This window comes from Thermobia domestica, chromosome 15, assembly GCF_964235325.1.
Source record: "Thermobia domestica chromosome 15, izTheDome1.hap1.1, whole genome shotgun sequence".
NCBI lineage: Eukaryota > Metazoa > Arthropoda > Insecta > Zygentoma > Lepismatidae > Thermobia > Thermobia domestica.
In genome coordinates, this window is record NC_137468.1 from 130,885,184 (window position 1) to 130,902,623 (window position 17,440).

At 35.5% G+C, this 17,440-nt stretch overlaps 1 protein-coding gene across 1 annotated transcript in view; it reads left to right on the top strand.

Moving 5' to 3' along the window:
- LOC145671236 (uncharacterized) overlaps positions 1–17,440 on the top strand; it is a 101,525-nt gene that overhangs the window by 15,894 nt on the left and 68,191 nt on the right. The window contains exon 2 of the mRNA XM_081740136.1: positions 15,114–15,231. Within this exon, the coding sequence (XP_081596262.1) occupies positions 15,114–15,231 (118 nt within the window). The remainder of the gene's footprint in view (positions 1–15,113; positions 15,232–17,440) is intronic.

Below are 17,440 nucleotides of genomic sequence, written 5' to 3' on the forward strand. Positions count from 1 at the left end.
CACCGGAAATGGGTCAGTGTTATCGTACAAATATTATTACGTTCACTATGGATTTAAAAAAAAAATCATGGATGTAGTCGCCAATTTATTACAGCTCTTTTCCAGGAAAGAAAAATATCGAAAACAAATCAAAATCCTGAATGGTATGGCGAATTTATACCGCGCAGTTACATCGTTTCCATGGAAATGGATTTTTGGCTTGGATCGCCAATTTTATACTGACTTATTCTAGCACAGTTTATTTAAAATGAACCGAAATTCTGAAATAAGAAAAAAATTCTATTTTAAAATACCCAACGGAATTTAACAGCTAATCTCAGGTTCTTGCTAGAGTAGTAGACCATCGATGAGACTTTAATCAGTGTTCCGTCTAGCACATGTTCGACACTAATTTACAACATATATTATTATTATTATATAATATGTAATTAAATTCTAATAGGACTTTCTCAACTCAAACCATAAATTCAATTTGCAATTATTATTTATTGGTTCAGATTCAGAATCAAATTACAATTCGGAAGGTTTTTTTTTTTTTTTTTTTTTTTTTTTTTTTTAATCGATGCTTTTCCAAATAAATTTTGTTCCAAATGTTGAGCCTTAACTTTACAATATTTCAATCATACATTTCATCATTCCATAGCTCATTGTAAACATATTATTATTGTTGTAGCGACTATTTATATGGTCAATAAATTTCAGTATATATCTTATTTGACTTTGCAACTTATTTCCAACATGTATTTAATATGTACATCTCAATAGCTTCCCGGTATAAAGAAAGAGAGAACAAAAGAGATGACACGTACACATTATGAGTAGCCTTTTTCGGAAGGTCAAACAAAGTTACACATTTGCTCTTCCCACACACATTATAGGTAACCTTCTTTGGAAGGTCAAATGAAGTTACTCTTCACTAACATATATACATAATCATACGACATTTCACATATTAACGATCATCATAGTCATTTCCATCGATCCTGATCCATTGACTTTATGTTTAAGAAATAGGAAAGGCAATAAAAAAAAATACAACGTTCTATGCAATGCAACGTAATAACCTCTGTCACATTTATTCATTTATATGTCCCAAACACATACTACATTATTATTTCATTTTGAGTAAAATTTATATCTATAGCATGTTATAAGCTTGGCTTACATACTTAGCCATGGGACAACACTTTCACGATAATGATTACTACTACTAATGAAAAAAATGAGTTACGTACAGATGATATGACTAAAAAAAAAACCCTACGAGTTAGCACTTTCCTTATTATAGTTTAAACATAATATATTTATCTCATGGATCGATATAGTGAAAACAAGATATAGCTTATGTACATTATTCTCATGAAGAGTGACAAGTTGAATTGATGTAAACTTTCAGATTATGAATTTCCATGAACTAAGTATGAATTGCTATAAAATCTGTACCGGAAGCATTTCTGAGACTAATTCTATAATTGTACCGAAATAAATATATTATAATCAAAACGTTGAGTTGTGCTAGAGTTTACATATTAAAATTTTGTGCCAGTGTTAGCGGAAAACCTACGGCGAAACTCTGAGATGCGTGACGCAACCAAAGGTTCTATTTGCACGTGTTTGTCATGATAATTTTAAGTGCTGATATCCACAAAAATGTACACAGTTAATATTTATCAACGGTCTGAAGTTCACACGTCGTCACCAGTCTGAGTAGTTCGACAAGAAGAAAATAAACTTTTGGTTACCTTGTTATGAGCTGTTTACATCACCAGGACATCTCTGACCAAACGTCTACATCTGGATGGAGGGGCGTGATCCAAAGTGGGTTCCGATGGGATCTACAACAAGTCAGCCATCTGCGCCGACCTCTGAGTCGAAGGCCTAGATGATTCTTCTAGTGACGCTATACCTAAACTTGTTTCATTATTAAATTTTTATTTCAGAGCCTCCTATTTCTGCCAAACAAATACAGGTTGTGCCTAAAATGAAACTTTTGAAACTTTTGACCTAATAAAGCTAATTTCTATTTTTTTTTTCTGGAATGCTCTGAATGCATCACCTCTTACAGTAACGAAGAAGGTAGTGCGTCATTCAATACCTGGCCAATACACACTCCAGACTAAACACGATATCCCATATTGCAAACTGAAAATTTTTATTGTAATTACCGCCTTTAATTTTAAAATCCTATCGAATTATTAGTAAATATGAGCTGTCTAACTATTTTAATATTTCCCCAAACTAAAACAAAATAATTTTACATCGCACTTACTTTATCAATGTATCTTCGAACAATCTCCTCCAATCAGTTTTTAACAACTAGTAACATAGTAGAATTCGGAAGTCGTCATCTTGGCAACTTTTTCACTTCACATGCAACAAGTGGCGAACGTCACTCGACGTTAATAGCAGTCGTTACAGCACATTTATCAAAATTATGAGTAAGTTTAAACAAACAACAGGGTTTTTGCATAAGTTATATTAATAACACGAATGAATAATAGGTTTTATACCGAAATCCAGGGTTTGATATAGTTTCAAGATATGAAATCACGATTATAATTATTTTCAATTTAAACGTAGCCTTACTTTAAATTATGATACGGTGCAGATATAGTATAACCTCACCATTTAGAGGTTTTCATTGTATTTTAACATATCATGAATAAACATTAAGAATTAGCATTCACAAACAACTCAAATTAAACAAGTATTAAAATAAATGGCATGATTTTACCAAATGGGGACCATTCAAGCAAACAACAAAAGAGAAAATAACAATAACAATAATGTACGTTACCGGTAAACGTTACGTTACATTTTTCCCAGCGGGCTCGGAATTTTTTTAAAATTTAAAATCTTTTAATAACTTTTCGTTTTACTTCAGAACAATTGAATAGTTTCACATTTACTAAAATTATTACTTGAACTTCTCTCCCCCTTAAATCTTTCAAAGATTCTGAGTTATGCTGTACTTTAGGTACAATATAAGGTCCGGTATTCACAGGCAAATACTTGTGAGTTACCTTTTTAAAAGCATCCGAGAAAAAATGAGATTTGACCATTACCAGATTTCCCTCCTTAACTTCAACTACATTATTTTGCGATTTCCTTATTCTTTTAGATAATAATCGAGGTTCCACTTGTATGTGCCTTTTTGAATTTTTAAATTTTTAGTTCCAGAGGCCAAGGAAACTTTTCTCGACATCGATCGACAGCTGAGAAGGAAATGAACACTTCCGCTGGTGTACAATTAATGGAACTGTTGTAAGAATAATTTAACAGGTCTTGTGCTACTTTTAACACGTTCTTCCACTTAGTATGATTACTACTAAACAGCAATCTGATAATTCCGTTCAATTCGCGATGCGATCTCTCCAGGATCCCGTTAGCCCGAGGGTTATAAGGAGAAATCAGAATATGTTGGATCTGATGGTCGTTACAATAAGTTTTCCACTTCTGGGAAACAAACTGTGGGCCCTGATCGGAGACGATATAAGTTGGATAAGGACAAAGGTAGAAGTAATCCTTCTCAAGGGTTTGAATAATTTCAGCAGTTGTCGCTGTTCTTAATGGTAAGTAACAAAGGAGTCTAGAATAAACATCAACAATTGATAATACATAATAAAATCCATAAGTACATGGAAGCTTACCTACGAGGTCAACACATACCATTTGATGTGGTGTATCTGCCTCAATATGCAAGTCTTCTCGAGCGATAATTCGATTTGAAAATTTTTGTTCGGGCACATAATTCACAATTATTTATATATTGCCGAAAAGTTCGTTTTTGACCCTTAAAAAAAACCTACTAAATTCATACATTTAGCAACGCCAAAATGTCCCGTTTCGTGGATTTGTCTTACTGTTCTTTCAATTAAAGGTTCCGGAATTACTAACAGCCAATTCTTTGTTTTTGAATTTTGAAGATGAATCAAATTATTTGTAATCCGAACTCGAGACTTCATAGGTTCCGAATTCATCGTAACTCTGAATTCACAATACTTGTCGGATACTTGCATCCGTTCCAACTCCTTTATATAATACAAAGTATTTTCATTATAATTTATAAAATGTACTTGATATTTTTCCGACTTAGCAGGGAGTACAGGAGTATTTGTATTAATGTATCTGCAATTTTATTATCTACTCACTTAATGTGCTCAAATCGGAGATCAAATCTTTGGAGCTTGAGCAAAATTTTGGTACTTCTAAGATCGAGATTTTGTAGAGTAAAGGCATACGACACTGCACTATTATCACAGTGGACCGTAACCTTTCTACCTAGTATGTAATACGAGAAATGCTCGCACAAAAATAAAACTGCTAACAATTACAATTGAAAAATCGAGTAAGACACCTCATATAATTTCAACTTTCGACTTGCATACTCAATAACCAAAAGTTCTCCATCATCATAATATTGAGCCAGATAACCCGCCAAATTTTCTAATGATGCATCTGAGAATAAATGAAACGGTTTGTTGAAATGCGGTTGACTAAGTGCAGGAGGTTCAGTTAACAACTTTCTTAATTGTTGAAATTTATTCATTAGTTCCTCTGTAAAACAATACTTTCTATCTTTCTTCAAAAGATCGAAGAGTGGAGCTGTTAACGCAGCGAATTGAGGGATAAATTTACTCCTCCACGAAAGAATACCTAAAAAGCAAGAAAAATGACCCACTGTCCCACCAGTATCGAATTTCGAAGTCGCTTTTTTCGCATTGTTTAGTGCATGGTTTGTACAGTTTCTGTGCATATTTTCACGTTTTGTGCGCCACCGAAAGTGGGTCAAAGAACACGCACAAATATGTCAGAAAAAGACATATTCATCCCACTTTCAAGGCCCATTTTGACCCACGTCCACTGATGCACAAAGTGACACAAATCACGCACAAAAAATGGGAAGGAAACGACCTCGACATTCGATGGTGACGGAACAGCATTAAGTTATTCCGCTATACTTGGAGGCAATTTTGACCCGTTTTCGTTGTCGCACTAAAGTGGAAATTGGCGCACAAAACAGGCACTATACGATGCGAAAGAAACGACCTCCAAATTCGATAGTGGCGAAACAATGGCTCTTTTTCCTCACACCTTGATGGCCCATTTTGTCGCATTTCTTGTGATGCTCAAAACGTGGAAGTAGGCGAACAGTACAAAATACACACTAAACGATGTGAAGGAAACGTCCTCCAAATTCGTTGATGGCGGAACAGCATTAACTTGTTTCGTTATATTCGTAGGTCCATTTTGACCTACTTCCGCTGACGCACGAAACGTACAAAACAGGCACTAAACGATGGGAAAGTAACGACCTAGAAATTCGATAGTGTCGGAACAGTTTGTCATTTTCGTCACACCTTGGAGACCCATCTTGACACGCTTCTGGTGACGCACAAAACGTGGAAATAGGAGCACGAAACATTCACTAGTCGATGCGAAAGGAAGGACCTCAAAATTCGGTAGTGGCAGAGTAGTGGGTCATTTTCGTCCTACCTTCGAGAGCCATTTTGACCCTCTTCCAGTGACGCACAAAACGTCGAAATAGGCTCATGAAAGGTTACGCGATGTGAAATTAACAACCTCGAAATTCGATAGTGGCGGAACTCTTGGTCATTTTCGTCCCATCTTGGAAGCCCATTTTTACCCACTTCCGGTGACGCACAAAACGTGAAAATACGCGCTCAAAACGGTAAGAAACTGGCACTAAACGATGCGAAAGAAGCGATCTCGAAATTCGTTGGTGGCGGAACAGTGGGTCATTTTCGTCCCACCTTGGGGACTCATTTTAACCCACTTCCCATGACGCACAAAACGATGTGAAGGAAACGACCTCGAAATTCATTGGTGGCGGAACAGCAATAACTTGTTCCGCCATATTAGTAGGCCCCTTTTGACCCACTTCCGGTGACGCACAAAATGTGGGAATAGGCGCACAAAGCGACCCAAAACACGCACAAAAGATGTAAAACAAAAGTACCTCGAAATTCGTTGGTGGCAGAAGAAGTTAATGACGCCGTGAGCACCAATATAAGTATATACTGTAGTTCTTACCATCAAGGCTGAGAACTACACGGTCCAATTTTTTAGCCGAAGCAGAAGCCCAACCGAGATAGTGATGTCAACCGGCTCGTTTCGGTTCAACTGAGCGAACAGCTTGAGCTGGCTTGGTTGGGATGACCCATCGACTGGGCTCAATTGAGCTGGCTCGGTAGGGGCGAGTCATCGACTCAGCTCGTTTGGAGCGAATGGCTCGAACCAGCTCCGTTGAAACGAGTCCATAGACTGGGTTCAAGTCAGCTCAACTGAGCCAATGGCTCGAACGGCTCGGTTGGAGTAAGCAATCAGCTCGGTTCGGTTCGGCTCGGTTGAGTGAGCTGTTGGCTTGGCTCACTTCTCTGTTCTTCTCGATAAGTCAATGAGCTGTGAGTGAGCCAATTGAGTCGTTGACAACCCTAAACCCGGGTCGAGCAGATTGAACATGTTTAGCTGGAGTCCTATAACTTTTAACAATTTTTGGCTCGAGCCCGAATACTTGCTCCTCCTGAACTCAAACCTAGAACCTCGTGACCGATGTCCTTGCCTCCTGAAGATTTCTTGACGACCGAGATCGACAGTCAACTAATTTTTAGTATTCAGATACAAACCGCCTATATTCCGTGTTTATACACGGTAATTAGTTGTAGTAGTAGTAGTATGATTGATAATTATATTGTCTATGTAGGATACTTGAAGAGAGTAGTACACAAAGGATTTAGCTCGAATTGGCTTGGTTTGGCTCGACTCGAAACTCGATCCAAATTCGAGTCGAGTTGGGGGATATTTTTCGAGCTCAAAGATATCTGCTTCTAGTCGATTCGAGTTTTAAAGAAAACTCGCTCGTGCCCATCCCTATTGTATGCATGATGGGCATATAGACTTCTTTCGAGGGGGATAGAACCATAAACATAATATATTTAAAAAATACTTAGTTTCACGGCTTTCTTCCCACGAGGGCGAAGGGATGGTAGTTATCCAGCATTTCTTATAAGTACTGTACCTTATTTGAAATACTGTATGTAAAACAGTAACAAGTGGACAACCCAATATACACACATCTTCTTATCTTCAGTTTTAATTGCTGATTTCAATTGCAATTAACAATTACAAGTTTCAATTGTCAATTGCAATTAACAATTAAATGTTTCAATTGCACCCTTTGCGATTGACAATTACCAATTAAATGTTTGTTGCCTGGTGACCAATTAACAATTGACGAAAATTTAATTGCAAATTTTGTGATTGAATTCAATTACAAATTAAAATTAATTGCAATTAATTTTCAGAGCAATTACTTTCAATTGATTGATCAATTGCAATTGATTTCAATTGATTTTGCCCAACACTGCTCCTCAGCGCTTGGATGGCCCATCACAATTTTTGTATATGTGAAACTAGATGTAATAAGCTTTCAAACAAAAACAAATGCATTAAAATCCATGACGGGGACTTCGAGAAATAAAGGTTTGAAGTTTACAAAATGAAGTTCTAGTTTATTATTATTATTATTATTATTTTCTCAAAATGTTACCTCTCAAATGATTTTATAAATGTTTTATCAGCTCTAAGGGAAGTTTTCATGTTCTTAATGGTAAACAACTTAAAGACAATCCGAATAAAGAAAGAATCATGTTCCTGGTATTAATAGGAACCGAAATACGATTGTTTTAATGTTCTTCCAAAACGGGGAAATATCGTGTCGCGACTGTTAGAGATGGATTTTCTTCTCATTTTTGAAACGCATAACTTCTGAACCACTGATGCTATTGCAATAAAATTTACACACTTGTAATCAGCATAAAAAGCTTTATAACACTACCAAATTTCAACCATATCTGAGATAGTGGGTTAAATTTCCCCAAAATTTTGGTTGAATTGATGTGAAATGACCCAGTGGGTAAAAGCCGACGATGCTGACACCACAGGAATGTTCTAGAACACAGGTCCCCCGTTATAAAACTAATGAAATATAGTTTACATACCTTGTTTTAGTTCCTTTTGATTCCTTGTTCTTTTCTTCCACTACCATGTTTATTACTTAATCACACTAGTCATATGTAGGTCTATTGCTTTTTACATAAAGTAATAATAATGTTTTAATTAATTATAATTTTGGATAAATGAAGTTTTTTTTTATTTCTTTGATTTTACGTGAATAAATTTTATTTTAGTTTGCTTTTTATTTTATTCGAAACTCCATTCAGTTTCGTATTCGGAGTCTATGGTGAATTGTTAGTGGCTGTAGAAGTGATATGTGATTGTATCGTGTGACTTTGTCGAAGTATTTATGGTAATTGTTTACAAATGGGGTGAGTGGGGCAAGTTCAATGAGAAACAGGATGATTTACAGAAGAAATGAGTTGATAATGTTGAGAAAATATCGTACACAATTTTTTAAAGGCAGTAGGTAAAGGTAAGTGGAAGTGATTGCCCATTTTATGTCGAGAACAGAACCCAGCGAACCCCTGCGTGGCTTTTAACCCGTTACTACTACTACTTCTCTACCAGGGTTGACAAAAACCATGATTTTATTGAAAAAAACAAAAAAAAAAATGTTTTTTTTTTTGTTTGTTTAAACCAGGTTTTTCTGGTTTAAATAATTTGCTCTATGTATTTATATTACATATGGACAAAAATAAGTTTGTTTCGCCTTGCTGTTATTATGCAACAACAGGGTTATGCTGGAAGGGGTCTTATAAACTTAAAGCGGGATCCAAACAGCTTCCCGTCCTATTTCCGAGAGAAATTGTCCTCCATTTGGACTCGAAACCGGGACTAATTGGCCACAAATGCAATGAGTCTGCCGACTCACTCACGAAGGACTCCTGATAAAAATACGCTGTACTGATCTTTACATAATTGTTAATGTAATTGTCAAAAGTCATTTCAGGACAATAAGATAAATAGTTGCACAAGTGAAACCATTATACAGAATTACATATAAATCGGGAAACTTCCGCGTTAGCCGTTGGGAAAATCCTGTTATTACTTTAAATGCAAAACAAATCCTGTTATTGCTTTGCATGTAAAATATAAGGTCAACGTATCATAATCAGTACGCTAAAACTGAGGTATTAAATTCCAAATTTAGTATGTAGATATCATTCAATAAAATTAAAATGAAGTCCAATTCAAGCTAATGTTGGAAGCAACGTAGGTAGTCGATAAATTTTGCCAATGTCTATCAATACATTTAGGCAATCTTTGCTTCTTTATAAAGCAACAAGCATTCAGGCAAGCAAAAACATACAATTTGGCTTCGTTTCGTATGTTTAGGCTTAACATCTTTATGTAATACCGAGGTTATAAAGAAGACTTTCGCTTTAAAGTGACATCCAAACCGCTACTTGGTTTATACGTGAAAGAAGGGATGTGGTTCGACCGAGAATTGAACGTGGGACACCTTGATTAAAAGGTGAAAAGGAGATAAAACTAATGCAGATGGTTTGAAATGTGGAAACGTCACTATGAAGTCACACGATTTAAAGCATTTTTCGTTCTTTTTTTTTCTTTCTTTTTGGTTTAAACCACCTTGGTTTAAACCAGTCAACCCTGTTATCTACTACTACCCCTACTCCTGCTACTTATACTATGGATCCTAATTTAACGTATGAAACTATAAAACGACCTAATCGGAATAGAATATCGCAAAAAAGTAGGTGAAAAAGCTGGTCCCTCAAAAACCTAAACAATAGCCGTATTTATATATTGCTGCTTTACACCTCGTGTTTTCTGTGTACATTTTATAGCTTCTTTAGTGTTCTATTTCGTGATTCTGTTGTTGTGTTTGTATGTGTTTGGTTTTTATGGGTTTACAAAATGTTTTTTGTGGCATACAGCATGGTGTTCTTTGAAATGCGTTTGTTCTTAATAGGTATATTGCTTTGCATTCTCTGATGTTATTTGTGTTCCTGGTTACTTTCGTTTTTTAGGGCAAGTTTGGTGAATTACGATAAAATAAATTATTCGAAATTATTAATTAACCAGAATTCCAGTTCTTTTGAAGGATTTCTTGTATTAATACATATTCTAAAATGTGTTATTTTGGGAGGTGTGCAGAGGCTCTGCCTCCCCGCCCCCACTATTAGCTATTTTATAATATAGATTATTGGAATAAATTCTTTTAGGCAGGTAGTATTTTGGTTAGTTAATAGTTCGAAATAGTTTACTTTGTCGTAATTCATATAACTTGGCAGTTAATTGGTGGTCGTGGAGAAAGACTTGTGTTCTAGAACCTTGCCTCAAAGCTATCTCGAAATCACTTCACACCTCGCTTTGTAACAAGCACAAATTCACAAGCATCTTTCAGTCGCATAAAAGAACAGGTCAAATAAATCATGAACACCTTCAGTGCCCAAATTACAATAATAATAATAAAAAAAAATAGAGGGCGTTAATAAACTATATGACACATGTTATTCAATACTATAACCTATCATCATTGAATACATCACAGTTACAAATAACGAACTGTAATCATTATCAAGTGAACCAGTCACAACCAAGTGATTTGGGGGAGAAACTAAATAATACCCCGCAGTTCTTTGGAACTATTACTTTCTTTTCGGAAGTTTTATAGTATCAAAAGTATTTTTAACCGTGCAGGTCAAGCTTAGGCACAGGTATGAACAGTTTTCATAAATTTCCACTTCATATCGTTAATTTACGTTATTTCGCTAAAAGTACATGTTCTGTTCCAGCCCGCCCACAAGCAAAATTTCATAATTTTCCAGTCATATCGTTAGTTTACGTTTGCTAAAACTATCGTTAGTTTCGCAAAACTACATTTTTTATTGCAAAAATATTTTTTTCCACCAAGTATAAAGTTAGCACACTAATTAACAATATTAATAATTTTTCAAATCAGTTCATAAGTTTACGTTAGTATTGTTAAAACTATCGTTAGTTTCGCAAAAGTGTACTTTTTTTTTTTTTTTGAAATAGTATCCCACCAAGTACCCCGCCTATCAATTTTCATTATTTTCTATCACATATTGTTAATTTTTGTTAGTTTTGCTAAAACTGTCGATAGTGCCGCAAAAATACACTTCATATTAGAACCATTGGGCAGGTCAAGTTCGCGGTTCCGACCCACAAACGAATTTCAACATTCTTCCACTCATATCGGTAGTTTGTTAGTTTTGCAGAAATAACCTTTTTATTGAAGAAATAAAGTTTTCCGCTAAGTGTGAAGTTAGCCTGTTCATGAACAATTTTCATAATCTTCCACCTGATATCGTAAGTGTACTGTTAGTTTATGTTAGTTTTGCTAAAATTGTCGTTAGTTTCGGAAAAAGTTAATTTGTTATTCTATAAATAAGGTGCTCGCCAAGTGTGAAATTATCCCATAATTAATTTTCATAATTCTTACTGATATCGTTAGCTTACGTTAGTTTTGCGAAGACTGTGGTTAGTTTCGCAACAATACACTTTGTATTGAAGTATAAAGTTTCTCGCCAAGTGTGAAATTAGTCTGCTTGAGGCATTCAGAGCAGAAATAATTAAAGTTCAATTACTAAAATTGAGAGGAAAAAAAAGAGAAAGTTATGTTTCCTCTAAATTCATGGAAAACTGAAGTTCTTTTACATAAAGTTATTTGCAATATTGGGATATTAATCTTTTAAGAACTGAAATTTGCTGTATGTAGAGGTCTTAATATGAAATATATCCCAGATGACCAAATACCATAGTACCTTGTACACCGAACACGTCAAATTTCCATCTTACTATTTTCTGTACGTTACGTTATTTTCTGTAAGAACTACATATGTTGTTAGCGTCATTAGTTTCCATTTATTTATATTGTATGTGCTATGTTTTATTATCTGTTTAATTTGTATTAGTTGCTTTTTGTTCCTTACCACAACACTAACACACACGTTGTGTAGCTATACAAAGATATGCCAGCGTCACGAACTATACACTAATGTACTCATTACATGTCGAGTAGGGTGACCAGACGTACTGATTTTCGCAGTACAGTACTGTTTTTCAAAGAGCTGTCCTGCATGTTGCGAAGACACCTAGAAAATCGAGAAATGTCCTTTTTAAAAATGTATTGTGCGAAAGTCCTGATTTAACTTTTTTGCAACATTTTAGTGCTTCATTCTTTACTTACAACATTTTGAATCACAAGCAGCGCGAAGCGAAGATCTTTTCTTAAATGATCAACTGCTGTCTTTTTATAAACACTTCTCAAAGGAAGGAAAGCAATCAACAAACATTGTTTTGCAATACATTGTTTTTACTGAGAAGGCCTTGTTAGATGTCGGTAAGGCATGAAAAGTTTCTTCTTACAAGTTAGAGTTACGATAGTAATGCTAACCAAGTTAAGGAGTTCCCTCTTGCCACTCTAAATTTTCCTTCGTTCCTTAAAATTATCTCACACTCCGAAAATTGATTTAAAAAGTCCTTAGCCCTACACAAAGTTTCACTGTACGTTCATAAAAATAAACCACTTTGTCATTCATCAAAGTATTCGGAGTTGTGTGAATGAATACTTTGATGAATGAAGGAATACTTTTTCCTTCAATACTGTAGTTCAGTACTTTTCTTTTTAACAAAAATGAATGATTAACTTAAGATTAATGTTAAATGAAATAAGGACATGCGTATTGTCGACGCAGTAAACTATCGTATACTATTATATTTGTGTATTACTCTTCGCTTGGCAGAATCTGGTCACCCTAACGTCGAGTCTTCATGAAACTTCGGCTTATTTTATTATTATTTTTTAATTAAGTAAAAGAGAAAAAAATCATGGAACAAGGTCGAGTGTTATCTTTATTACCCCGTAAACAGTTTATACAGTCTTCTACTTCTCGTTGTTAGTTTATCTGTACTTTTCGGTAGTTTTCGTAGGTAACGAAAGTTTAGCAAGAGTTACCGTGACATCGAGTGATCAAGTCGAGTGGTAGGAGCTCCAAACCATTCTTCCCGTTGCTTATAACGATAGGATTATTTTTTTTTTTTTTTACATTTCCCTCGTTACTATATGTGATTTAATTTTAAATTAAAGGGGTGATTTCAAGTTTTATTTACCAATATTCCATTGAATTTACTTTAAATAGTGAAATATTGATGAGAAAATAATTTCAACATGTGAACTACTTCTCCATTTAATCTTCATAAGGTGAGACCCTCAGATGAAGCTTGCAGAACCGAAAGCAAGTAAAATAAAATGAATAGGATAAAATGAAACACCATTTGCATAAGGTGTGAAATTAGAAGGTCGAGTCATGAGTTGCAGCACTTCCACAACCAAACAGCAGGCGCAGGTATAATCGATTGAAAGTACAAAGTCAAACTAGCCAAAAGGAGGTCATCACTTTGTTCCAGAAATTTCATTCAGGTTATAAAAATGTAGATCAGCCACGGTTTAGTCGCTCCAGGTTAACAGATTCTAAGGTTTTACGGCAAACAATTGAGGGAAATCCATCTATCAGGACGAAACGATTGTCGACCAACTCGCAATGTCCTAATCGATTGTAATGCGTCTCCTTCACGAACTCGGGAAAAACAGGAGCTACCGCACTGTGCCACATGAGTTTACCCCAGCTCTGGTCCAGAGGAAAGTAAATGTTTGCCGATAACTGCTGCAAACTCCGCGTAGTACGGATTTAGTGAAACCGTCTATCACATGCGACAAAATATGAGAATTCTCCCGAAACCCGAATGTGCAAAAGCAATGGCCGAGAAAGGACAAACTTCTAGAATCTGTCGTCAGATAGGGTTGTTTCGAGTAGAAAGTCATGTTGTATGTGTGTATGTGTGTGATGGAACGACGCGGGAGCAATTCACTTCGAGTTCGTTCGTAACGGCACCATTACTGCCAACCTTTATTCCGGACAGTTGGAGCGGATGTATGCTGCACTGCGACAAAAAATTTCTGCATTGGTAAACCTAAAGCGCGCCCTGCTGCAACAAGGTAACTCGAAACCATACTTGGCTCGGAAAACGCTACAAAAAATCAGGAACTTGATGGCGTCGAACTTTTAACGCGTCCGGCAGACAATCGTGATCTTTTCCCTTCGGACCATGGCATACATCATGAAATTAAGATGCTTCACGAAAAACCTGTTGGTGGAACAACAGTGACTGATTTCTTTGGTTCTGAGAACAAGATGTGGAATCGAAGAACTAGCAGGAAAGTGGCTGCAGACAGTCCAACACGAGGGGTATACTTTGAATATTAACTTGCTTTCATTGTATTGTAATAAATACAGGTTTGTTCTGTACCAGAGCACTGCAAGACTTATGTTTCATCATTGTATTTATTTTTTTTTTTTAATTATACATTATTTGCGTAACAATATGGAGATTTTAACGTATACTGTGATTTCTTTAGTTAATTTTATAGAATACATTTGTCAGCCATTTCCCGTATCTGTTCCATTTTGCGACAGTTAATTTTAAATGTTCTACAGTAGTTGATGCTAATGCAGATCAAGAAATTATTGAAAGGTTCATAGTGTGAACGTTCTGCAATGGTTAATGCTAATGCAGATCAAGAAATAATTGAAAGGTTCATAGTTTGATAAAGGAATGTGCGCTACCAAAGTGAATTCAAGTTTTCAGAAGTTTTCAACTGTTAACACAAATTTTAAAAGACAAGTACTAGATTACATTTAAAAAAATGTATATCTATATGTAGCTATTGCTTAACAGGAATTTCGAGCTGTTGAGTGGCAAGTTTAAAAAGTGTGTAATCTAGTAAGTTTCTAATCATAACATTAATTACAAGTGCTTTCCAATGGTTAACGTGATTTTTACAAAACCAGCTCTACATAATTCGTTACAAAGGAGATTGTAGTGCATTGGTTGCAGTAGCAGATTGTTCAAAAGTTGTTCGACTACAAGGAATTCACATTAACGAGACTTCACCTTTTTTTTAACTGGATACACGAAGAGAGAGTAAAATGACATTATGAGGAGTGAAAATACTTTCATGTGAGTTTTCTATAGCTACTGAGGAAGGCGACAGATATAATTTAGTATAATTATAGTATACTTCAAAAGACGCAGTAGTTGCTGTTCTTATTTATAAGATATATTTTCTTCTTTTTTTGTTACAGGCCAAGTTTTCCTGCACGGGTCAATTGTTGGTTTTGTAATTCATATACGGACGTTCCATATGGCAATAGGAATTGTTGGGATTGTCCAAACTGTGAACAGTACAATGGTTTTCTACCGGTGAGTAACCAAGATATTTAGTGAATATACATTCTGTTTGTATAAATTCTATTTGTAGATTTTTCTGTTCCTAGTTTTCATTCTACTTTTGAGAAATAGGCCACAGTTAGGTCCAAGAATTACGAGGTCTTGTAACTGAAGTATTATCCGTGAGTGTTGAGTATAAAGTTAGAGAAATTTAGAATATCTTAAGAAAGTAATCATATGATTACTTTTGCATTGGATCTTGTGAGGTGTTCGATATTTTACAAACTTTACTGTTTGCTTATTCATTTAATCTCTATTATTTCTTGAACGTACTTCTTAATTCATGTTTTCTCTCTTGCACTCAAGATAACTTCAGCACTTAGTCAAAATTTAGTGGATTTCTATGCTTTTTTCCTCCTAAAATTGATAACAACACTGAAGAATGTGAGACGGTGATAACATATCCGTTATCTTGCTATTTTCATACAATAATGTTTCCATATCTATTAACAGTGTGATAGTTGGATGTTCATTTTGTAACGTACTACTCCAATGCTGTGGAAATTTCAGTGCGTAACAGTATGCATAAGGTTCTACTATTTGTTCTAATTTATTGTGTCTTATTCCTTGTCTAACCTTCCTTTCTCAGGGCTTAATGTAGGATCCTTGTTCCTAAAGTAAAATTCGCAGCTTTGCCTTTCTATACATGAAGTTTTGTAAAAATGTTGGTTGTTTTTTATAGAATATTTAGATTCACTTATGTGTGTTTGATAGTCTTGAAACCGCGTGATTGTAGTCCTTAAAGTCTCTGATACCTTTTTATTCTAGTTTCAATGTTTCTCTTCGTCATGTCTATGTAGATTTGATCACACGTAATTACAGAGGTTATTTTGCGTCTTCGCAGTAATTTTCGTACCGTTAAAAATTTATATGGCAGTTCTTGCATTCTGGAGGAAAATCCTGGCCAAAGCAGGAAGAGGACTTATTTTTCATCTTTTTCCTTTTTTCTTTGTTATTTTGAAGTTCGTGTTCCTTTTTGTAAATATTTAGAGCTTTTCGCTTCCATTTATCCAACATATGTTTTTGTAACTATTTTGAAGACAAATTTTACAGATTAAGTGTAGTTGACTTAAACGAAAATTGGAAGTTGGCCCTTGCTGAACCTGTTTTTGCTCATTCGGATTTCAGAAAAGCACCAATTTTCGTCGCATGCGACAGTCCGTTTTATGAAACCCGCACCACCCGGATTTTGTAGCATTTACCGGCATACATCCACTCTTCTCTAAGCCTGAGCTAGGATAAACTTGTGTAGCACACTGCAGTTCGTTAAGGTGACACAGTGCAGTCGTCTGGGGCATGCCGAATTGATTTGAAAATCGTCGTATACTGGTGGATGAATTTGTCTCAAAAGCTGTCGTGTGACCTCAAAATTTGTTACCCTGGGACGGCTGAATCTTGGCTAATCTTCGACAATTTTACAATTTGCATTAAATCTCTGGACGTAACGAGTTACTGTGCTGTGGTTCACTGGACCTTTTCGTTTCGCATAACAAATGTTTTGGGTTTATGCCGCAGCACAGAGTTCGAACTCGTACAATAACAGTCCACGTATCAGACGTAATTGAGCATTCATCGTCACTGCTACGAGAAACTAACTGAAGATACTGACGAAGTGGCGATCTCCTTGTTGGGCCAATTTGACCTTTACTTTTATTGTCGATCACGGGGTATACATGTGCCTACTGTTTGGAATGTGGAATATTGCATTGTTCCTACTGGTCAGGGAAATCACGGAAAAAGGTGCAGGTCAGGGAAACTCAGGAAAAAAGACTGGAAGTCAGGGAAATTTTATAAAATATATTTTTCTAACATTAATTGTACACCATTTTCAGCTTAGCCAACCATTAATGATCACAGTATGGAACGTTGCTCAGATTTTTATGGGTGGTAAGTGGAATATACCTATGAGCAATTGATTATTATTTGTCTCTATGGAATAAATATCGACGTCATCCGACACCTGTTACGAAAGTCAGGGAAATTCCTGGCAAAAGTCAGGGAAATAGATTTCTCCAGATCAGTAGGTATTAGTACATTAAACTGGATATTGTGATTTATATATGGTCGTATGGGTTCCATCTGCTTCAAAACTGCTTGACTGATAAAGGATTAATATAGAATTGAACGCTGGAGAACTTAATGCTTTAGTCACACTACCTGCAGAAGTAAGAAAAAATTGGCC